The 24,598-nt window shown below is 40.1% G+C and overlaps 1 protein-coding gene across 3 annotated transcripts in view; it reads left to right on the top strand.

The window, feature by feature from the left end:
* The window catches only part of MGAT5 (alpha-1,6-mannosylglycoprotein 6-beta-N-acetylglucosaminyltransferase), a 115,309-nt gene extending 91,581 nt beyond the window's left edge, over positions 1–23,728 (top strand). For all 3 annotated transcript variants that reach the window (XM_083841303.1, XM_083841304.1, XM_083841305.1), the window contains exons 12-17: positions 5,327–5,476; positions 11,843–11,989; positions 15,179–15,295; positions 16,124–16,198; positions 19,610–19,767; positions 20,384–23,728. In XM_083841303.1, coding sequence (XP_083697429.1) covers positions 5,327–5,476; positions 11,843–11,989; positions 15,179–15,295; positions 16,124–16,198; positions 19,610–19,767; positions 20,384–20,582 — 846 coding nt within the window. In that variant the 3' untranslated portion in view covers positions 20,583–23,728. The remainder of the gene's footprint in view (positions 1–5,326; positions 5,477–11,842; positions 11,990–15,178; positions 15,296–16,123; positions 16,199–19,609; positions 19,768–20,383) is intronic.
* The last annotated feature ends 870 nt before the right edge of the window (positions 23,729–24,598 follow it).

Raw genomic sequence — 24,598 nt, 5'->3', positions numbered from 1 at the left:
AACTTGCAGACTGTAAGAGCAGTCATGCCTATATGCACCGGTACGTGAAGTGCAGTCACTGCAGATAGGCTTTGAATTGGTGACAATACGGGATGTCTTACATGGAGAGATAAAATCCGGTTCTCGTCATCACCAAAAGGCCTGAACTAATCTTGTATCTGTAATTTATTTCGTGTTTTCTTCATTTTCCCTGTGCAATGTTCTTTTCATCTGCCATCATGGCATATACTGAACCAGGCTAATCTATTTGTCCTGCTACCTTTCTTTATATTGAACATGGCCAATTAACAAAAAGTGTAGTTTCCACTGAACACACGTCACTGCTGGTGCTGGTCAGTCATTGGAGAAGCACGGCGTGAAAGGGAGGGTGCTCTGATTCCCAGACTAAAGTGCTTTTTCAGAATATCGGTTGCAGATAACTTGTTAAATTTTAAACCAAAAATTGTTGAACAGTTGAAATGGAACTGAGGACACCACATTGTCAGTTCAGAGTGAATTCTTTTCTTTTTTCTTCCCTGGGAGTGGGACTAGAATAGCTAACTGCCATCGTGGTTTCCTATTGCCATGGACAAGGGTCCTTCTCTGCATCTAGCTAAGCACGTAGAAGAAAGATCCCAAATTATTTGTCACTTCATATTTGCTAGAAATCCCCATACACCCATCACTGCTGCATGACTAGACAGAGTTGGAGAGGCTAGCTCAGACCACCTGCTTAAACTGGTGAACTAACCAGGTTATTGTAGCTAAAGAGAATTAGGGATTGCTTACAGACAACGGTCTGACTTGCCACCTCATTCAATGGGGTTAAACTCTGATATGAACATGATGAGTGGTGGAGGGAAAGAATACCATGATCTGTTCTGTCAGCTCTGCTGGATACAGAGAAATACAGGAGCCCATGGCCTGAGACCAGTGGCGTTAGTCCCGTGTTGCAGTGGGAAAGTCTGGATATGTCTTGCTGGACGTCAGGAAGGATGCATGCTGCGGAGACTGTAAGAAATGTCTTCTTGTTTGCTTTCTTCTGACAAATAAATCAGTTTTAAGTGGATTGAGGATTACAAATAGATGGCTGTAAAGAATTTCACTACATTTCTAAATATTATTCTTAGAGGTAAGTTATCAAGTGCAACACTTACAAATTTTGAATGTTTGTAATCAACAGTTAGGGGTTTTGTGTGGACCTGGCAACGCTATGTGGAGTAAAGAGAGACCCCTCTCTTCCTAAGTGTAAAAGAAGGAATAAAATGTGAGTGAAACCTCTAATTCTCTCCATTATGAGAATGTGATTTTACAGAACACTTCAATTCAATGGGTGTGTTTGAAGCCTTTCATGTTGCCTTAGCTCCTTTTTAGGTCTAAGTCTCTTTGTTCTTCTTTCTGCAACTTCCCGTCATACTATTCCAATACTTCTGCCTTCAGTCCTAGAAAGAAGAGTCAAGATTCATGATTCATGCGTCTTACGCTTGTATCAGTCTCAGTTACATACTGCATAACCACTGGATTTTGGCTTATCTTGGGATTGACACTTGGGCGAATAAGCACCCAAATGTTTGGACCTCTAGACGTAACAGTATGCACTTAGGAAATATGTAAAGACCTGTCCCAGTAGTTCTTTCTTACCTGAATTGCATTTGTCAAATTTTATAAAAGCATTGCGTTCTGTTTTTTTTAAGTGTTTGAAGGTGTGGAAAGGTTATACGAGCTGTTTTACATGCGTTTTGCAGCTTCAACTTTTGGCCTCTTAATCCCCTTTGGGACTCTGAATCAAGATCTTGTGTAACGTAATGAGCCTGTAGCTCTGCATATGTGATGGCTAGTTTCATTCCTTGCGGAATTTACCATGTTCTGTGAGGTTACCCAAGTGGTCTAAAATTGTAAAGAATAATAATAATCTGTGATAACCTCAGACTGACAAAGTCATAGTAAAACTTCATGCCCTCTATCTACCACATCAAGAAAGTGAAAGGAGTTCAGTTCTTCATGCATCGTATTTCTACTATGATTTTTTTGTCACATTAATAGTTCTTACATTTTCATCCAACAAACTTAAAATTTCAGCCCTTCAGGACTGAAATTGCTATGTCTTGCTGTCAACATTGTCTTAGGGAAAGACTTATCAGACAGTTGTCGTTTGATTTCTTTGATGAGAAGGGCTTTATGATGCTTTTAAAAGTAGGTGGAAATAATTGATGTACAGTAATAACAGTTCTGCACTCAGTGATCAACAAAAATGTCTTTCCTGAATGGCAAGTTTATTTTAGCTGCTAAAAACTTGTTTCAGGAAAGGTTTGTATGACTCTTAGTCACCGCTACTCTTACATTTTGGTTCTGAGGAGAAATAATTGCCTCTTTTGTGATGTGATTATCTTTCATGCTGTAGGTCTAGATTTGTACTGCAGACCCCAGACGTACAGTGAATAATGCAATCTGACCCAAACTCTGCAGAGAATGCTGATTTTGCATTACTAGCCAGCAGCCCATGATCTGTTCTCTTTAAATTACCTTTGGAAAAGTAAAAATCTGCAGTTTATTTTTATTCTTTAAGATAAAAGAACGCTTGAATCCGCACTCAAGCAAGCAAACTCAGGAAATGGATTAACAGCAGAAGGAATGTTGGTATTTTGTTTGTTTGCAAATCGCATTCTTTGATTTATTTACTTATAGCCCTTGTATTTATAAACGCCATATTTATGCTCTCTCACTTTCTAAATGTTAAAAACATTGAATTAGAATGTTTTGCTCACTTAAACCATACCTTTGTCCCCCAGAAGTGCTACTGTAAAATACAGCGTGGAAACCTATTCATTTCATCCTATACTGCTTTTCTTTCTTTTGCTATATTGCCTGTTTTGTAACAAGCAGGTGCTGGTATTTATATAGAGGACAGTACATAAATACAGTAGGAAGATTCACTTTGTTATAGATGATTTAGGAAGTATTTTGGGATACACTCAAGGTCCATTATGTGTATCAAAGAATGTTTCCAGCAGGATTTAAGTGATGAATGTCACAGATGCTTCTCAGAACCCCACTGGATTTATATTGGCGACATATACGAGCAGGAGATGTGAAAATGTAATAATTGCATCAGTCCATGTTATGTTCATCTTTGAAAATGAGATAATGGGTAAGATAATAAAATGGCAGCATGGCCAGTTGAGATCAAAGATTTATCTAGTTTGGTATTCTGACTCCAGAAATAGCCAAGTCTTGATGTGTAAGAAAGAATGCAAACTCAAACACATTTCACAGCAACCCAAGACAAGTGCTTCATGGACTCCCTGGGCCAGAAGTTGTCTCTGTTCAAAAAGGAGAACCTTCAACAACCTTGGAGCCAAAAGTGCAGTTCCTCAGGAACTTTACAATCATTATATTGTAAAGACTAAATAATTTTAATGGCAAGTATTTTATTTTAGAACAACTAAATATTACATAACAGAGGTTTGCAAATTTTGTCAGTGCATTCATTGAAATAAGTGTAATTTTAAATGATTCTGGTTTTGTTTGTTCCAGTTGTTTGCTTCTCTTATTATTTTTCTTGAATTACTTAGAGTGCATTCATGTTACCAGTTCGTGTGACATGAGGTAAGATGTGCGGCAAGTGCGTCACTGTTCTGACTGTTCATGCAGTGCGCAGGAAGGTCGTGTTGTCATTAATGCCTGTGCTTCATGGCTTTCTCTTTGCATTCAGAACACTGAAGCCAAACTCACAGGCTTTGTTTGTAGTAAGCTCTAGACAGGCAGGATTTAGTTCTGCCTCTGACAACAGGCTGGTGCTTCGTCCTGGGAAGAAGAGGAGGCTACACCATTTATATTTCTCCTAAATATTTGCAAAGTTCCAAAATGGATTTTCTCTTAACAAAATACATGAGCTTCTCTACAGTTTCTAACTTTGTTACTTTATTTTACAAATAAAGGGAGAACCATCTCTTTCAGAGTAATTCAAACTTGAAGTAGAAGTGAAATAAAAGTAATCTTTTTTTTAATAGTTTGTCTTAATTAACAATAAGAGCAACTGTGTCAAACAAGAAAGCACATTTGTCTCCATTTGTTGGCTATTTTATATAATACTTAGCCCGGGACATTGAATGGTGTGATCTTGGCATAGCCACCAGACTGGAGCAGTTCAGTAATGAGGCAGGCAGTTTATTTCTTCACAAACAGAATACCAGCAGGGGAAGGTACAGCTAGAAGTCGTCGTTATGTGACATTGAATAACCTGTGTATTTGAATGTATATCACCAGTTCATTTGGTAAGGAAGTTTCAGGAAGCCACGATGTTCATTCTTTCAGGCCTGATGCCTTATTGTTCCTTCATGATTTGAAAAGACAAGGTTTTCCCAGTGTACTTGCCCTCTGAATGAACTTCAGTCAAATTGTTGGCCAGCTTTCACATGCGTCTGTAGCAGAACAGTGTACAGAATTTACATGACAAAAATAGTGATTTGAAGTAGAGTTCTTAAAAACTCCCTTGCTGCCAAGAAGTACAGAAACTTGTTGCCTGATTTCAGAGTTATTACTAAGACTATGTGCAAATATTGAGGGAAAGTCTCTGATCTGTGCTGCATACTGGCTGTAAATACAGTCTTTAGCTAATTGCTTTTGGAATGGTAGTAGTCTTTAAAACTCAAAAACATATGGCATTGAAAATTAAAGTAATTCTTGTTTGCAAACTAGGGTGGTGTACTGTTTTCTTGTGGGTTTTTTGTTTTGATTATTGCAACAATATAGAACAGTTACTCTGGGTCTTTTCCAAAATGCTTTTAAAACTTTAGGTAATTGGGATATTTGGAGGTATCTTGTGATTCAGATCCCACGTACTTAGATAAGAATGTGTTTTCACTTGGCAAGAGTGCAGCTTACCAGGTGAAATTCACCCTTTTCTTCACAAAGATGATGAACAATAATGAATTTTGTTGCATCTGTGACTAAAGCAGAATGACAATTTGATATTTCTCTTTTATTCCTCCTTTTAGGACAAGTATTGTTTAGACAGCGCTAAGAATGCAGCTATGTGGTGACCTATTTTTGGTCCAGTTGGAAATTAATAGGAGCTTGATATTTATTTATACATATACTATGAAACAAAAAAGCTGCAGTTTTCTTCCAAACTAGTAACAAAGAAAATTAATGATGTATGAAATATCAGATATTGTAGGACCCATGTAAAAAAATATAAGAACCATCATGTAAGGAATCATGTAAAAACAATATAAGAATAAGAAGCTTCCTCCCTTTCTAGCTTCTGTGGTCCAAGAGACAAAACCAGCTCTGACTGAAGACTTATGCTTGAAATGTGTAAAATATTTTATTGTTGCTGTTGCAGGATAAGAAGGCTTATCTGGACGTCATTCACACCTATATGGAAGTCCATGGAACTGTTCATGGGACAAGCACAATGTATATTCCTGGCTACGTAAAAAACCATGGTATACTCAGTGGGCGGGATTTGCAGTTTCTGCTGAGAGAAACCAAGGTAAGTTTGTAAAGAAGGAGAAATGGCAAAAATAGCTAAAGATAGACAGTATCTGAAATACATGCATCTCACCTCCTACGATTGCGCTCCTAATTTTAAAGTACTGGAAAAATAAATGACCAATAAAAAGGAGATTTAACTGTCTTCTGTATGCTAAGAATACATTTTTCATCATGTCCATGTTTTGTGGATTGACAGCTGTTCCTAGAAAATTGGGACCACAACCTACAGTCTAAGAGAGATGCTTAACAACCAGCTTGAAAAACATGGATAAACGCATTTTTCATTTTCCTAAATGTGGTGTTCAGCTCAAGATTATCAGCTGAGAGTATAGTTTTAGATCTGTAATGTGAAAGTTAAGCATTATCCAAAAGACATGCAATAGAAATGGTTGCTCTGCCCTACCAATGACTTTAACCTAGACTAATCCTACTCTCTAGGGCAGAAAAGAAAAAAGGCAAGCACTTCATGCTTGATTCAGTTCCTTCCTCTGTCTTCCTCTGTTCTAGTTGTGCAGAGACAGAAAGAGAGAAAAAAAAGTGTGTGCTTTTTGTGGTATGTTTTGCCTGTGGCCCTGTAGTCAAGGGAGCTCAAGATAAAGGACAGTGTATAAATTTAAATAAATAATTTTTTGTCCAGGAAATCAGAACGCTTTGTTGGATTTTCAGTGCCATTCCCATAATCTTTGTGGAACACTTTACAACATTAAAATGCTTTAGTAGACTACCTTTAAGTAGAACATTTAACTTTCAGTTGCTGAAATAAATGGGTCATGTTTAAAATTAGCAAAAATATATGGAACTTACTCTCCATTGCTGATGGTTTCTTGCTGTGCACTTTTACTGAAAGAATCTATTAAATAAGAAAAGAAAAAGCAAGTACTTCTCCAGTCTTCCCACACAACTGTAGAGATCTCCTTTTTGAAATATTTGGGAAAATGATGGTAATTTGACATCTCTGCGTGACAGCTGTTGGCAAATTATGACTTTTTAAAGGCAACCACTGGGTGTATGTACTTGATGCATACAGATACACATAATGTTGCAGATTAAAAAGTCAACATTTACTTTCATCATAGATAATACTGAGATTACACAGCTTTCACCTTCATGGAGTCTGAAATCACTGTGTTAATCATAGTACTAACGTGGGTAGAATATTGACATAGTAATAACCCCAAGTACAAACAATGACTTCTTTCTGGAAAAAACTGCACTCTGTTCACCAAAATAGTAAAATAAGCTAATGAGCTTCTTATTTAGTTGCTGAAGTCCAAATTTACAAAGAACAGTTCATAATACTAGTTATATTTGAGTACACTAGGATGCAACATAATGACAATTTAGGACAAATCGAAGTTAATGCATGCTATGCAGTTTACACAGGGTTTTATGACAGGAAGTGATGAGACTAGCTTTACTCCATGCTTTGACTAGTGATTGCAAGACTGAATGGAAGATACTAGCTTGTGACAGTGAAGCACTCCTGTGCTCAGCAAGTTCCTTATTCTTCACAAACTATTATTTCTGTGAGAAGTGTGGATCCAAGCTGTAGTGTTTTCAGAGCCCTGCAGGCATTTTAATGATTTTCTATACAATTGTTGTGTTGTTGGATTTTTTTTTTTCTCCTAACATTGAGGAAAATTCTTTGAAAACTTACTGTTCTTTTAAACAAGTCACCCAGCTAAAGGAACTTGCACCTGTCAACTTACTTTCCACTGCCTCATTTTGCCCTTAGACAGCAAAATACCAATAGGTAACAGTCATGATTCTTGATCGGAGCTTTGCAATCCCCAAATTTGGTCCCTAAAGTAGTTGGTACGGGACGCAGTTATTCTCAAAAACATGCAGCTGTGGTTTTCTTCTAGAGTACATTACAAAGCAATGTATTTCAGAATAAGTATGCTTTTCAAGCAGGAGGGGGCTGTTTGAGATTCATCATGGCTAGCTCAGCTGTGCAGTGCGTGACAAAAAGTGGAGATGCCAACAGTTCCTGATGAGAAGGTGGAGAGCCATTCATCATGTCAGAGGAAAATAGGGTAGGCAAGCTGGCAGCCTTCCTGCCAACTTAGCTGACTTCCAGCCAAGTGGGCAGCTGGAGGAGTTGGACCAGGCTGGCTTGGAAGAACCAGTACTGAATTGAAGAACGCTCCTCCTTTAGAGAAAGTTTCAGATGCAACTTTCTGCTTCCAGTCACTGTGAATTTTTGAGGGAATCCAGGTTCTTCTATTAAATGAATTTTACATTTTCTGAATGGTGATTCATAAAAGTGGGACCAGTACCCTGTTGAGGCGGTTTGGGAAAATTCCTGCTGCAACGTTGGATAAGCTTAAATAGGAAAATGAACTTTTACTTTTTTTTTATATTGCCTTTTAGGATGTAATATACTTTCTACTTTCACACACTTCACAAAAACAGTTGCATAGACGTTTAACTAGTGAATCTATTCTAAAGGAGTTTCAATCTCAAAAGGATCGACTTTTTCAGAAAGCATTTTATATTCTTGAGGAAAATATATCAAGGTAGTTAACAATAGTCTTTGTTGCCCTTCTCTTTCTGTTGTTCGGAAGAAAATATATAAAGTAGTTCAGTAAGTAGGCATACAAAAGTGATGATAAACCCGCCAGCCCAACAGAATAAATTAAATGAAGTGCACTAAAATTAAAATGGGGAGAGGAAAAGATAAACACTCCTGTTTATGGAAGTATAGCACTCAGTCTCTGGAATATGAAATATTTCTCTTAAATATTGAGCTATTCAGGCCTATACAGTTGCAACATCCATTCCTCATTTTATTCTTTTGCCCATAAATGAGAGACTATTCCTTCAAGTACTCATTTTAATAATGGTCCAATTTGTTGCTGTAAATTTCGTGAATAAATTGCTTAGTGTCAACTGAAAGTCATTGGTTCTAAAGAATACAGAATACATATTTTTTTTTTTGTAAATCTGCTTTTTCATGGGAGTGGTTGTAAAGCGCTCGTCAAGTTGGATGTCATGTCAGGGAAGTTTCCATTGAGCTACTACACCATGAAGAGAATGCCAGCATTGTAATCGGACAATTGGCGCCTCGGCTGATGTGGTGCTTGCTGGCCAGCTCCAGAGCCTGAAATTTCCTAACAGGGATTCAGTTCACTGGAAAGGCAGCAGAAAAGGTTCCTCAGGAGCCTTTCTTAAGAAAACCAAGGTACTCCTGCTGAAAGGTTTCAACACCTGCTTTATTTATTTCACTTGGGCAAGTGAGACCCTGGTTTTGATTTATGCAGCCCTACAGTACGGCTGGGTAGCAGACCTTGCAGACAGGGAAGTGGTTTTAAAACATACACGCAGAAGGCAAAAAGACAAAACCACCCTGATGCTAATGATCTTTTTACATCTGTATTTTTCTGCTGTTATCTCCCATAGATATACTTTTATAAACTCCTCCTGACAACCATCTTGTTATGTGGCATAAGCATACACCACCTGCTGTGGCATGTGCCCACTGAAAGCGCTGTGTTAATAATAACAGCGTGGCTTTCAAAAACATTTTAAAGTTCAGAAAAACGCTCACACAGAATAAAATGCTTTCAAGAACCAACCTACCAGTGGAGTACAAAGGAATTCCACTCTGCCTAGTAATTTGGCTCCAGCTAATAAAGCAAGGTCAGGGCTGTTCCTGAATGTCGTGTACCCACAGCTACGTTATCAACCTGGACTGGAATTTTTGCGTTACGGACCTCCAGGTGCAGGGTGAAGGTGCCTGTCCTCTGTAGGCTGTGTTATCAGGCGCAGCACCTGGTAAGAGAGCACCCTGGAAGCTGTGGTCAGGAGCCTTATGTAGAGGGATCCTTATGTGGAGGCAGCAGAGGGCATTTATGTCACAAAACAGTGGAAACGCAGTCTGTTCCTAATCTGCCATTTCTCGGGGAGGGAGCCTTCTCTTCCACCCGGCCTTATCTGTACTGAGGATGGATGGTATTTCGCTGGTAGCTGAAAGCAGTTGTCCATTTTTAGTCTTTGTTGTTTCTACTGTATTTTTTTTCCTTCTTTTTCAATTAGCGACTTGCAGCATTTCTGTTACATACCTTTAGGAAGTACCTTGAGGGATTGTTTTAGCCTTTCGGGAAGTAACAAGTTGCATATAATTCAAAGGATTAGCAAATTAGAGTGTCATGCCAATGAGCTATAGAAAGGATCTGAGTTCTCTAATGCTTGCCTTTTGAATCCTAATGAATGTGGCTTTCTTGGGGCAATTAAGATAGTCCTCAGTTTTGATCTTTTTCCCGTACAACAATACTTACCAAGGAACTTTAATAAGGCCAGTTTTCAGGAGCAGGGTGGAGATTCAGTTTGGGGGTCTCAGCTGAGCTGATGAAGGTGATGTGATGGAGAGTAATAGAAGACGTTGGAGGGCTGCAAGTAGGAGCTGGGGACTGCAAGCAGCAGCAACCTTGGACTCGGGGCCGGCAGGCAGCACACACAGACCCAGCATCCTAGCCATGAGGAGCATCCTTCTTTATTTCTTCAAAGGTGTGGTGCTGCTTAGAAGTAAGGTTTGAAAATGGATGTGAAACAGGTGGTAGGCTATTTATTATAGATTAAGTGTTGACAGTGTGCTCTATGCTGTCAAAACATAAAAACATGTTTCTTTCCCCATGGAGCTTCCTCCTAAATAAACGGACCAGTCAGACACAAAACTGTTCAGCAGTGCACAGCAGCAGTTTATTAAAAAAGTGGAAGACGAAGCAAACAAACCAGCCTTCTCTACATAACAGGCAAACACAGGATCATGGGAGAATTGATGCTTCAGGTGGTTTTAATTGCTGGTTCTCATCTGGTTGTCTGCTTGAACTAGGGAGTAGTTAAAAAATAATAATAATAATAATAATAATAATGACAATAATAACATCCTGTGTGCAGATTGCATGAAATGGTTTCATGTCTGTAATCCATTATTTTCAGGAAACTGGAGTTCCTTTAAATTAAGCCTCTTGAGGTGAAAGTCAGTATGTAACTCTTTTTTCTGACAGAAAGGTAATATATCTTATGCCATATATAAAACCCAAATTTACATAATCTAGCTTTAGTGGAGCTAGGCTTTCAGATCTGTTTTTGTCAGCCACTGGAGAGTTTCCTGCAAGATTTCTCAGCAATATAGCTGAGAAACATTTTGCAAGTGGGTGACTTTTTTTTAACCTGAAAATTGGAAACTGAAAGACCAGTATTCAGTTCCGTGCAGTGAAAATTGCATGTTCTCAAACGAGGTGAGAGGTGTTAACTTTCTTTTTAGCCAGCCAACTTGGAATTTGAACTGTTGTCATGGGTCAGAGGAGTGAGGCTGCAGTGCCTGTGCCCAGCCCGACGTGCATCAATGCCGCGGTTGGCTCCTGGAAGGGGCCTTCGGTTGTGAATGTCCTGTTACTCGGATTCACTGCCGCGTTGCAGAAAACGTAATGTAGAATAGTATAATTTGAATGGTTCTAAGTTATGAATACTTGATTCTAATAGTTACGAAGATTCCTTTTTGTTTTGAAAAAATGGGCAGCTATATAAGTGCATGCATGTACGTGAAGTCATTCAGCGGTGCTGAGAACTTGCTGATACCAGAGCTTTTCATCTCCCATTATCCGCAGACTTCCAAATAAAAATATTTAATTCAGGGGGTTTAATCATGCTAGGCCAAGAACAGGGTCAAGATCTTAATAAATGCTGTGCCACTGACAAAATATTACATTTCTTTGCGTTGAGGAAAAACACTGCCTTTTAGGAGCGCCTGTGATCTCAGCTGACAACAAGAAGAGCTTTGCGGTGCATTTTTTCTCCTTCCATTTGCCTTGGGGGCACTGAATCCACCGAAGCCTATGTAAGCCCTTGCTGACTACTTACAGCGTCTTCAGCTGCTGTTTGCTGCCATCTACCGTTTTAATTAGACTTAATCAGTCTGGCAGGAGCATGGTCGTACTGGCAAAGCCAGCAAGTTGGCTGATGTGGGGGAGAGGGGGAAGACAGTAGTGTAGCTGTTCAGGGAGGTTAGTGCTGTAAAACCTGGACCTGCCAGAGAGCCCAGCAGCTTCGTGTGAACACTGATCAAACCACCAAAGGACTTTTTTCCCCACAAAAAAATGAAAAGGTCTGTTGTTGCCTCAGCCACATGAGAAAACACTTCAGCTCATTACAGAAGATTTTGGTCAGATGTTTGACAAGACATTCCAGTACTGCTTGGGTATGAGGAGTGAGCCACTGGATCCCTCAAGTTTTCTTCTTAATGTTACATTTTTTAGGCTTGTACATTTTGAATGTGTTATTGTTTCTTTTATGTTAGTTCTTAGCTTTTGATTTTTGTAAAGAACAAAGATTAAGATGGTCTATGTTTTCTGTTTTTCAGCTCTTTGTTGGTCTTGGATTTCCATATGAAGGGCCTGCTCCTTTAGAGGCTATTGCTAATGGATGTGCTTTTCTGAATTTAAGATTTAATCCACCAAAAAGTAGCAAAAACACAGAATTTTTCAAAGGCAAGCCTACACTCCGAGAGGTAAGCTTTGTTAATATTGGTAATTTCTTTGTGGAAAATTATTGTGAATTTCTTTTTAATACATAGTATAGGAAAAGTCACGTACATGTTCACCATTCATCACAAAAAGTGTACAACTGTCACTTTCCTTAGCCAACGATGGGATTGTCAGTCCTTATTTTTAAAGCATAATCAAAAATTTTCATTCACATACTGTAAAGCTTTACCTCTGTGTCTGTGCATTCTGCTAATGTTTGTTGAGAGACCATAAACAGGAATTTCATTAGGACACCTGATCTTCTGACCTGAACAGGTCACCATCTCTGGAGGCATTTGGGAAGAGGTGTAGATGTGGTGCTTAGGGACATGGCCCAGTGGTAGACTTGGCAGTGGTAGGTTAATGGTTGGGCTTGGTCTTAGAGCAAGGACTTTTCCAACCTAGGTGGTTCTATGATTCTGTGTCCTGTGATGCTGATGCATCATTTGAAAGTTTTTTGTTTAGCTGAGGAAACATTACTGTATACTTTTCAGGAATTGAATTGGTGTTTAAGTAAATTATAAAATAGCATTTCTGGGTTGTTGTATGTGTGTTTTTTTCCTTCAGAAAAGATCTGCTCAAGGCACTGTTGAGCGCTGGTATTAATGCTAACAACCCGCTGCGTTTGTAGTTGAACACTGAATAAATTTGGAGAACTGACTTTTCAAGAGAACAGGAAAACCAAACCTCAAGGTTTCAAAACAGCCAGGGTGTTAAGACTCTGTTAAGGGAAAAACAATGCTAAGGAAGCCAGCTCCTCATGCTGGCAGTGATGTTCAGCATCAGATTTTTCTTCTTTGGTGTAGGTAAAATTCAGCCTACAACACTTAGAAATATTTAATAGTCACGTAGCCCTTTCTGACATGAACGCTTTTACTTGTGGCCGTTCTTCAACAGAGTGTGTATGTATTTCCTTTCTGTGCTTGTCTAAAGGACAGCTCTGTGGTAACACTTGGGTGATGTGAAGCATGCACAGCAGTGTTCCCCAGGTGAAGTTGCACTTTGGCTTTATGAACTGTGCACTTAGCAGCACCAGCTATCTGATGAGCATAAGACAGCTTCCCGTTTAAAACCATGAACATAGGTTGCTTACGATTTTGTGTGCCAGAGCTGTGGTTATCGTTCATCTCATTACACACTCAGCAGGTACAGGACACGGAGTCCAAACTGACCCCTGCTCACAGTTCCCATTGCTAACGAAGGAGATCGCAGTAAGGAGAAGTCCATTTAAACCTTCTCTTTCTCCTTGGCACCTTTCAAAGCTTTCCTTCCGTGAGTTGCTCAGCGGTGTGTCTCTTTTTCCAGTTGTTGTGTGCCCAGACACTGGAACCAGCCAGCCCCAGTAAATCATCAGGACCCACCCAGCCCAGCAGGAATCCTAGCGCAGGGAGCGCCGTGCTAAATCCTGCTGGCTTCTGTCAGCTCAAACAGAAATGCCGTGCGCCTGACCGCACAGAAAAGTAATCCCTGTTGGCAGCTCTAGTGCAAAACACTATAATGAACGTTCATCACAAACGTGGCTCCGTTCACGTGCGTAGCTGATCTATCATAAGCGCAGCCTTTGCTGGAACTGGTTTCCACGGCTACCTTTAGATCCTATCACCTCTTACCCTGGTGCTGGTTCCTAGGAATTAAGGAAGTCCTTACAATACAATACCTCTGCCAGTGTTTTTAGGTATTAAAGGAAAACAAAAGCTTGTGTAATTCTGCAAATTAATTGATTATTCATAGACCAATTTGAAGATAAGGTCTGTTTTTAGCACAGTGCGGGAACCATTGTGAGTCACTGTGTCTCTTGTTCAGGTAGGATTTATTTGGTGGGTCTGGGGCAGGAGGTGGCCTGGTTCCCTTCTACTCCCGAGATGGGGTCCGCTAGTGAAAACTCTGTATGAAAGCTGGGAAGGGCCAAAAAAGGGGGAGATAAAACGCTGTATGCTAAATCTAGTCGAAATGTGTTTGGTGGGTGCGGTTTCTTTCCCTAGAGAAATTATTTTCTGCTTTTAGGAAGAAAAGAGACTTTCAGTTAGAAATTCCAAATGCATTTATGAGAACCCTTAGGGGCTTTTGCCATAGCCAGGAGAAAAATCTCCTGAACACACGAAACATTACGCCTCAGCTCATTAAATCACTTCAGTATTAAGAAATAATACTTTCTGAGAGAGTAGGTGCAGAATAACTTGTGCAATAGAACCTGTTGCTGGCTGTTCTCGGTACGTGAGCAGTGACTGGCCCGAGAAGCGCAGCTGTTCGTTGTCCAGGTCAGGTCTGGCCGAGGTGGTAGAGAAAGGGTGGTCTGAAGCCTAATGCCGAAAGCTTTGTGGAATTTACAATGCTGTCTGTATTCATATTTTTAAAGGCACAATAGAGATGTTTCTTGTGATCCCGTGTATGATTGTAAGACTGGTTTCTTTTGTCCACAAACTAAATGCAATGGGCAAATTTGCAAATTTAGTTTCTTGCAGTCACTAAAGCAAGAGAGCAAGTATGGTGTATTTTTTTTAGCATCGTGCATAAAGAGGCAGGTGTACAAAATTGTCTATGACTAATCTATCCTGCAGTTTTCTCTTTGTGTTTATTATAAAAATAGTTTTCTTCTGAGGCCAGTGTGAAACATTCCCCTCTCTTCTGCAGCTTTTACTTCCCTTCAGCGTGTTCACTTGTGTGTTCATTTTACTTCCATGAACCTGTCACAAAATTTACTCAGTGCCGTCCTGCTCGTTCTGAAGTATCCAACAAGCAATCTCTGATAGCGCTTTTGTCAGTTACCTACCTGAGTATGTATTGAAATTGTTTTCTGACAAAGGGGTGAACAAAAGGCAGTTAACACTTATTGAGGTCAGATCACGCTTGCAGTAGCAGCAGCGAGAGTCAGAGCTCATCCGAAGCGATAGAAATGGTCGTTTATACGCTGCTACTCATGGAAGCTTGCAATTGCTTGAAATTTGGGGAGATGGAGCAAGGGTACAGTCTGAAGGTGGGACAGGACAGGAATGACAGCTCTGGGAGGCGGTCACAGGCCACAAAAAAATCTGAAAGATAACTCAGAAGGAATGAAGTTGACTGCTCAGTTCTAGCAGAACCCTTGGGTTAGTCTAGCACATCTTATCTGTTAAGTGGTGAAGGGAGAGAGGGCAGGATATGTAATTTTTACCAATGTCATTTCTTCTTTTCAGTTAACATCTCAGCATCCCTATGCGGAAGTTTACATTGGGAAGCCCCATGTCTGGACTGTGGACATCAATGATCTTTCTGAAGTTGAGAGGGCTGTGAAATCAATTTTGAATCAAAAGGTGAGAAATACATTCTCGATTTGTAATCAACGCCTGAGAGTGTATCATGGAACATACATAGACTGCTTTGTAATGTTAGTCTAATTAGGGTGCTGCGCTTTGTAGCTTATTGGGGGAAAAATGTTGTCATTCCAACCCTATGGTATCTGGTTATCATGATTTTGTACTAGATAAGTCGGATTTTTAAAAAAAAAAAAAAGTGAATTTGGAAAGAAATATGAATTTTGTATGTATTTTGTAAAGCAGTACATATTTTCTGTGCATTCAGTGAGGTTTCCTTGTTGATTCTTAGAGCAGTGCAGGCTGTCCAAGTACATGCTTAACTATTTTGACTGATTTTGTAGCAACAACATAACTGCCACTGAAGTGCCTACGTACTTGCAGCATGGGATTCTAATCAGGGCACTTTCAAAAGAAAAAAAGTTTGAAAAAATGTTGACAGCATGTTCAAAGGTATCACATTCTTTTTTGTCTCAATGTTTTGGTTTTTCACTTCAGCTCTAGAGCTGAAAATTAGTTAAAACAGGAGCTCTAGTGTATCCAGAAGGATCTCAGGGTAGTTTTATATCTATTACTTTGCAATAAACCCTGAAGTTCCAGCATTTGACATCTCCTTAAAGATAGTCACTGAGCAACTTTATAGCCATTACAACGGAGCAAAAATCAGCTCAAGCTGCTGATGACACTGTACAATTGTGGTTTGTTAAGGAGTATAGTTTCATTTCTTTTTGCTTCTGTAATGTAGTATTTGGAATACGAGCTGCTACCACAGTGCCCCACGAAGTCGATTTGAACAAAAAATCTCTAACCTTAACACTGTTTCAACAGATTGACCCCTATTTGCCCTACGAATTTACATGTGAGGGAATGCTTCAGAGGATGAACGCATTTATTGAAAGACAGGTATGAACTTCTGTACTTCTATTGTGGGCAAATCTTGATGTTGGAAAGCGAAGACCTCCTCAGTCCTAAAGCTTCTTGAAAGCTGCTGCTGTCAAGTAGAAATGAACTTAACTGTGCAGTCTTTGGCTGGGCAGTTGCTTGCTCAGCTGAGGTTCCAGTGGAGGTCTGCCGGTATGGGGACATTCACTTCTGTGGACTTGGCTTGTAAAGCTCCTACCAGGCACCACACCACTGGGATTTTTCATGTATGCAGAGGATGTCGAGCAATTAAGATAGAGTGCTGGCTACTAAAATATTCATTTGGCATTTCGGTTTGGCACTGGGTTCTGATTCGTCCATGAATGTCTGATTTGCCATTGCAAAAAATGGATATACTTGTTTGTATTTCAGGATTTACAGGAGCTTTTTAAATTATTATATAACTGTATATACACATTTATACAAAGAACCTTCCTTCTTCTGGTATTGTATCGAAGCAGACAGGCAAAGTAATTTTTCAGCATGTATGTGGCCGCTTTTACAGCTGGCATTGTTGGTGTGTACACACAAAAATACCTCTGGATCATGAAGCGTCACATAAATATAGAGATAATTTTGTGGTGTGTTTGCTTGGTCTCCTGCCAAAACCAGATCTGTTGCCAATGCCAACTTTTCCCTTTTGTCCTGGCTGCTGCAGGAGAGTGATAAGAATAACCTATATCTCTATTATGCCAATTAATTTCCAGAGTTTCTTTCAAAAGCACCGGATGGGCTCCCGTACCTTTATTTCTGAAGATGACAGTGTTACAGGCAGTAGTAAAGAATAACATGGCTTCAGATCAGAAGTTCAGTTAACATAACGTGGCTACTTCCAACTTCCTGCCAATAAACACTTCGATGCTTTTTGCTGCTGTGCTGATGCCATAGCCTGTAGAAATACCTCTGCTGCTGTTGATTCTTCGGAGTTAGCTGTAAATGAGATTTTTGGTCACTAAGGAAGAAATGGAGCTCCATACAATGAAGACAGAGTCAATTTAGAGAGAGCATCTTTGGGGCAAAACTGTTTCTTTCCCCTCTACACTTCTCCTGAGGACTAAGCCCTGGCCTTTACTGCAAGGCCCTCAGAAATAAATACAGCAGTATCATTTTGTTCGTTGCTTTGACTAACTGTCAAAAACTGTTATTATTTCACAGCCACCAGGATGCTCAAGTACCATTACTAGCTGTATGTACTTAGCACTGTGCCTGCCATGTCAGATGAAGCAAAAAAAAAGTTAAGACTTTGTTTTAAAGAGTTTGGGGTTGAAGGCAGACAGAACAGCATCCTCCTTCGTCAGCAGCAACTTATTAAGTGGGCTAAGTGCCTCACCTTAAAATTGTGGTTATAGGTGGAACGCGTATAAACCCAGCCTGTGGTGAACCTTAACTTCTGGTTTTGCATAGCATCTTTTCTTAATTTAACCCTTATGTGTGTAGGATCCCAGGGCAAGATAGACTGGGGTGGTTACCAGACTTAGGTTGCCTGCAGTGGTTGATAAGGAAACCAGACAGTGATAGCGAAGTGCAGCACGGCCGTGTGTGTGCTGCTGCATGCGGAGGCCATGTCCTGAGATGTGCTTACAGGCAGCGTGTGCTGGGGAAGCCTTCCCACCGAGCTACGGACCAGAAATGCGAGGCTTGGCGTTTTTGCTAAGAAATATTAAAAACTGAAGTCCACAGCAAATGGTGAAGCCTCACAGGTGATTTCCCTGTCTGAATAACTTTGTCTTCTGCCCACAATAGCTGGCAATCCCATCCAGTGTTACAGTGTTGGGTTGGATTTGGAACCCAGATAGATTCCTCCTGCATCTAATATTTAAATGTTGATTTATAGAAGTGCAGACTAAGCAGAGCACCGAAGTCCAAATAACAAAGCAACCTTCATGAGCAGCTTCATTAAAAAATACCATTGACCATCTGTTGTGAACCTGCTTTCTGTAGATGCTATTAATATTATTCTGCCACAAGTACCCTCTCAAATTACTCGTTGGTTTTTTTCAAATATGAAAGTTTATTCCTTTGCTATAGAATGCACTAAACCAAACAGATCAATGACACCTAATAATGAAAATGTGTATGACTAAAGAATTAATTCATTTGCAGTGTGACTTTATGAAAAATCAGTGTTTTCTCTGATCTTCTGCTTCTCAATTTATGCCTGAAGCGTAAACTGACACTTATATTTAGATGGTATACACACGTATCATACTACTTTGCTTCATCAAAGTGCTATTGTGCAGATAACGCAGCTGTACAACCTAGTGGTTCACTTACTGTGGTTGTACGGAGTGTTTATGAGAATAATATTCACAGAATGTGGACTGATAAGGTCTAACTGTGAACATCTGCTACGTGCTATCAAATGTTTGACAAATGATTTAGGATATTAAATTTGTGGTCAGACCTAGGGGTACAAAAGCCTCCGGCTTCAGCAGAGGAAATCTAAATGGAGAAAAATCAAGGAACTGATATTGAGAATTGGTAGGTGTTTGGGGGTCTTAGCTCCATTCAAATTTCAAGTAGCCCACCCTTTCTGAGCCTTGGGTTGCAGTCTGGGACCTGTTCCTAGTTTTGTCAGGAGAAAGCAAACCCTGATGGAATGGGCCCAAACCTTTCGATGTCCTTTTGATGATAGCTGCCAAACGCTAAAGTGATGGCTGAGTATAAAGGAATGTTACAATAGGCCAGTGATTAATTTTTTATCTTTACTTTTCCACACTTTAAATGTCAAGACTGTAAAAACTTGTACTAGTTTTTGCTGGCAGGTGTGTTTAGGTACTGTTTCTTCCTTCCCTCTTCTGCTGCACGTGACGCTTGACTGCACATGTTACTGCCAGCCAGCTTCTCTCATTGCTGGGAGAGCACCTCGACCAGCACCTCGACCAGCACTTCCACCCAGAAGAGCAAACGAACTCTTTGAACCCTGGCTGCTTTATAGAAATTTTCAGTCTCTATGAGTTCAGCTTACTCAGTGCTGTGAGTCCCCTGACCCTTTCCAGAGCAGTCACCACGTGGGCCACTTGAGGCATTTCCCACCTGCGGGGTATCTGGCCTCTGCAACTTCCTCGTGGTATTACTGAGAGAGCCAAAATGGGTTGGATTTGTGAAATTAAAGTGAGGATCTACAGTTGCTTATGATTAATCGAGCAAGGTACAGGTGTAAAGAAGCTTCTTTGGGAAGCATGACTCCACCCTACCCCATTTCAGCAAGTAATCAGAGGTGGTAATTCCCTCATGCTAAAAATTCTTTTTGTTACGTTTCTTAGTGATTTTAGTACAATGAAGATGAACTGCAAAATGAGTGTTTGGGATAATAATCACTTATTTCACTAGTGGGGAAATTGCTACCAAGGGACTGGATGCATCATAACAAGATACTGTCTGTCACTGCAGGACTTCTGTCACGGGCAGGTGATGTGGCCCCCGTTAAGTGCCCTTCAAGTGAAAATCGCTGAACCTGGAAAATCCTGTAAGCAAGTTTGTCAGGAAAGCCAGCTCATCTGTGAGCCTTCCTTCTTCCAGCATCTTAACAAGGACAAAGCTCTGCTTAAGTAAGTACTTAAAGTACAAATATGTTATTTGGTCTCTTTATGTTGCTCTGTTTTTTTGCCACATACGATGCTTGGTGTACGAGTTCTGTGAGAAGGGCAGGTGGGGGGAGAAGCGCTGTTGGTTTTGGCAGCAGCAACTTGTGAGGTCAGCAGTCAGTCCTTCACAGCAGTGGATGGATGGCAGAAGTTACTGCTGTGCTGCGAGCTGTTTCACCTAGCGTGTGTTTTTGCAGTGAGGAGTACAGCCCCGAGACAAGCACAGAGCCAAAAATTTACGTCTTTGCCTTCCTCTCTCCACCTCCTACCTGCACGCTCAGTACAGTGCCCTTCGACATTGGGTTGCCTGCATTAAGCAAAGGTGCTTGTGCTGCAGTATCACGGATGCTAAAAATGTGATTGTGTTTCAAGGGACTTGTAAAACCTGGGGCACACTGCAGCCCTGGCTGAGCAGGTGCAAAGTTCCACAGCTTTGGCTGTAATGAGTAATATCTGAAAAAACACAGTTCTAAAGGTACTTGATTTAGTCTGTAATAGAGTATTTTACTTTATTTTTAGTGAGTTTAGTACTGAACTCCCATAAAGTCCACCGACTTTGATCATGTGCTTCACTTTTTAGGCATAACATCGAGTGTCTCACCATCGAGTCTGTGAATGATATTCTGGTCCCCTCCTTTGATGGCAGAAGGAAGCACTGCGTTTTCCAAGGTGACCTCTTACTGTTCAGCTGTGCTGGATCCCACCCAACCCATAGAAGAATCTGCCCGTGCAGGGACTATATTAAGGGACAGGTAGCGCTTTGTAAAGACTGCCTATAGCAGCAGAAGAGCTGCTTTTGAGTTGAGGACAAAATGTAAGTAGTTTTGAGAGGAGCTACTTATTACTTCCTGCACTTTTGTCCAGGTTTTTGGCTGCAGGCAGAGCTATCATTGCTGGGCAGAATTATCTACTAAGAGAGGAAGGATTCATAACAAACAGCTAACTGATCTTTTTTTTCTTATAAGAACATTTGCAGTGTAACTCTTCAAATTGCTTCATCTGTTTGCGAAGAGAAATGAGTTTCGTGTTCTACAGTGATTTGAAGATGACTGCACAGAATAGTTTGTAGAAAATTCCCACACCCATCAAACTTCCTTTTTGGTTCTTTGGGTGACGTGTTTTCTATTTTTTTTAATGAGTTAGAACATCCCCGACCATGGTTAGCTAAAGGATGTCAACATCATTCCAGTAGAAAATTGAAAAAAAAGTGTGCTTGGGGGTGGGTGCAGGGGAGGGAGGACTACAATTTATTATTAGGTGCACTGTTTTGGGTCCTGCTTTATCTCGAATGGCTATAAAGTGGCTTAATTCACAAGAATTTGGAATCACAAGATAGCTCTGTACCTGTTGTTGGGTTATCTGGGCCCAGTTCTTTGGTTTTTTGTTTGTTTGTTTGTTTTTAACGTTGTATTCGACAAGGTATTGTCTGCACCACGGCTGCCGCACCACAGCAGTCTGAACAGCAAGCATCACGAGTGAGCAAACAGGCAGTTGCCAGAGCGTGACACACCTCGGTGACGCGACAACTGGCTAGGGTGGTGGCGTTCCTCGGTGTGGAACAGCTACAAGAACGTGCTGCCGTGTTACGAACGGACTCGTCCCAGTTTACTGGTCCCTTTTAGAGAGTGACCCTTGGAATTTGCCCATGCTTCTGTTGTAGTCTGTCTACTAGAAATACTGTGTGAAGCAAAAAGTATTCAGCATCTTTGGAGCAATATTATCGTTAGAGCCTCAGTTTGCTGCGCCTTCCAGTAGTTAAAAGTGTTGCTGAATGACATAGAAAGGTTAAACTAAGCTAACTGTAATTATTGTATGGTAGAAATGTAAAATGTTGTCATAACTAGCTAGGTTTTTAAACAGAAACTTCTTCTGAAGGACAAGAGGAGATAAACAACTGGTAAGAAAAGTACTGATCAATCTTAGGGGTTCTTTGATCATTTTTCTCTTTAGAGGGGAAGGTTTTCTTCTTCTGCTTTTTTGGTCTTTTGTTTTTTAACAGGCACACCAGTTACAAAATGAGAAAAAAACAATTCAAGAGTTTGAATTAAAACCAAACTTGATTTGAAGCAGTGGGTTAAATCTTCTTTTCATAGAGGTGATTTTTTGTTATTTTCAGCAGAAGGTGGCATGCCTGACAGCACCATTTGTAGTCAGGAAGTGACACGCTAAGGTTAGTGAGAAACAACTCTGCAGTATGTTTCGAAAGCAGCCATAGTCTGCATGTTCAAAATTCGGATGTGCTCTCATCATATTGGAAAAAATCAAATCAGCATGATGGTCTTTTCATAAAGGTTAATATTAGCAGGTAATCGTGAAAAGCACTAATGAAAAGCATAGAAACCTTAATTTTTCCTTTTCTGGATATATCTGGTCAGATTTTTCTTGTAACTGGCATTCATTGTCTGTGTGAGCATTCATGTATCTCCTCACCTACCAAAGACCAATCAAGGGAAACGCCATGTAAGCTTGGATAAATTCTTCAGAGAACAGAGACGTACCAACTGAAGGTTTCAATCTGCAAGCAGTGTTAGCTTTCTCAAGTTTGTTTCCTGCCTCAGCACTCCCGAGGGTGTCACGCTGTACCACCCCTAACACTGCTGTGGACTACGGAGGACCTAAATCCTGAGCTTGCTGAGCATCCACAAAGCATCCGTGGGAGATACTGAGCAGCAGCAGTACCCCTGACTGGGTTGTGAGGATGATAAAATCTGCTGTATTTTAGGGTAGTTTTCCAAACCCAGAGCAATGGGGTCCTTTAAGGGGAGGCAAACATTTCATATGAAAAGAAAACAAACACAAACTAGTCTGAAAACTCTTAACTGCTAGCATATCCCAGCACTTGCTGCAGTCAGCACAAATGTAGCCTGCAGTTGTTTTAATGCCCTCGCAAAGCTGGGGGAGGAGGATTAGAAATGCCTCTGAGCAGGTGCAACAGTTCACTTTGTATTTATATAAAATATTCCCCAAATAACTGTGCATATTTGTGCAACTGGAAAATCCTGCGTATTAAAGGAAGTCCATGCTTCTACCTGGTGCTGAAAGTCCAGGCGACAGCTGAATTGGTCTTTTAGTTCAGCCCGAGGTTCTTCAGGCAGGCATTTAATTCAGAAGGACATATCACAGAATCACATCAGAAACAAAGATGTGTGTGTGTGCACTTACGAATGCAAACCGCGTAGTTCTGGCTGTAGTGTAATTCCTTGCTGTAAATACCGATGTGCTTGATGCCCACTGCTGTATGGCCCACGTGGCATTCTGCTTTTTATTTTGCCTCTAAACTTTTATAGATGGGGAAGGTTTTGTTGTTATAAGATTTTCTGGTCTAGTGCTTTGCTCAATGGTAAGTCTGCATTTACCACAGCAGGGAGAGTCTATTATAAGCTCTGTTTTTTGTTGTTGTTGTTTTTTTACATGCTGTAGCACTATTTCTTTCTAATCTACTGAACTGAATAACTGCATACTGGCAAAAATGAAACAGCAAACACCAATGCCGCTTGCATTTCAGCCAGGGACAAAGTCTCTGAACTGGCTTGAGGATCAGTTGGGTCTGATCCTATTTCCACTGAAACCTATAGGGAATGAGTCCTTAATCCTAAAGAAAAAAGAATCGAGGCTTGTAATTTCATAGGCCCATATTATTCATTTTGAACGTAGTAGCTGGACCTCTATTTTCAGAAGAAATATTACTTTATGAGATACAGCTTCAGTCTAGATTTCTGTAAAAGGAAAACGTCATACAAGAACTGTAAGTGGATAAACTTTGAAGTGCTGATACTGCACTGCCCCGTCCCCGAGCAGCGTTTGTTTGTGCATTGGTCCATAAGGCAATCCACCCACAGACAGGCACTCGGCAAATCCACATGGGACTATTTAAAAGTTTGAATGATTTAGTAAAATGTGTATTAAAAAAAAAAAAAAAAAAAAATTTAAAAATTAAAAAAATCCACGTTTCAGGATAGAGGTCAGCCTTCTGTCCGCATTCCAGAACTATTTCCCTTCCTAACTAAAGGCTAAAGATGTAGTCCGAGTATTGCACTTAAGGGTATTAGAGCTGGGGCTGTGCTACTGGCTTCAGTCCAAGAGCCGAGCTTACAGCTTCCTTTACTCCGAAATCAGGTTTTTGCATGACTTGCGTTTGAATATGTTGACCAGTGATCAATGGGAAAAAATGTCAAAAGTTGCATAGAAAAACATTTTACAAGCTTTTAAACATATCTCTCATATCAAGACATTCTTTGTTTTAAAATTTTGTATTTTTGTATGTGACCTAGTTTTTTCAAAAGATCTTGTTCCTACGAGATTAGAAAACTTGAGAGACGCATTTACATATTTATTAAAATTAACATAAAATTATGGCTTGCCTTTGAAAGGTGAAGTTGGTAAATACACACTGTTTAAAAATGCCAATATAAACCTCATTTATTTCATATATGCAAGTTGATTTGCACATGTATAAATAGAGTTGCTTTTTGCATTTTTTGCTTAGTTTCTTGGTTTCTTTTTGTACTTTATAGTTGCAGCTCTGTGTTTGTTTATATCAGATTGTTTCTCCTACAAATATTTAATGTTTATGTGCCTTTTTTTTTTAACTTTGAGGTTTGGATGGGTGTTTTGAATGTGGACGCTGTCTGAACAAGTATAGTGGAACACTAATTGCAGGTAAAAGTGGTGCTTGATGAGCATATACCTGTTAGCAGGATGAATTTTGAATGTTTTTACATAGCAGGGAAATTTGTTCTAAAAAAATACAAGGTAAGGGTTAGTAAGATAAAAGAAACTGTAACATATTAATGAT

The sequence above is a fragment of the Anser anser genome, assembly GCF_964211835.1.
Source record: "Anser anser genome assembly, chromosome: 6".
Taxonomy (NCBI): Eukaryota; Metazoa; Chordata; class Aves; order Anseriformes; family Anatidae; genus Anser; species Anser anser.
The sequence above is the reverse complement of the archived record's forward strand: the minus strand, read 5'-3'. Positions and strand labels throughout refer to the sequence as shown.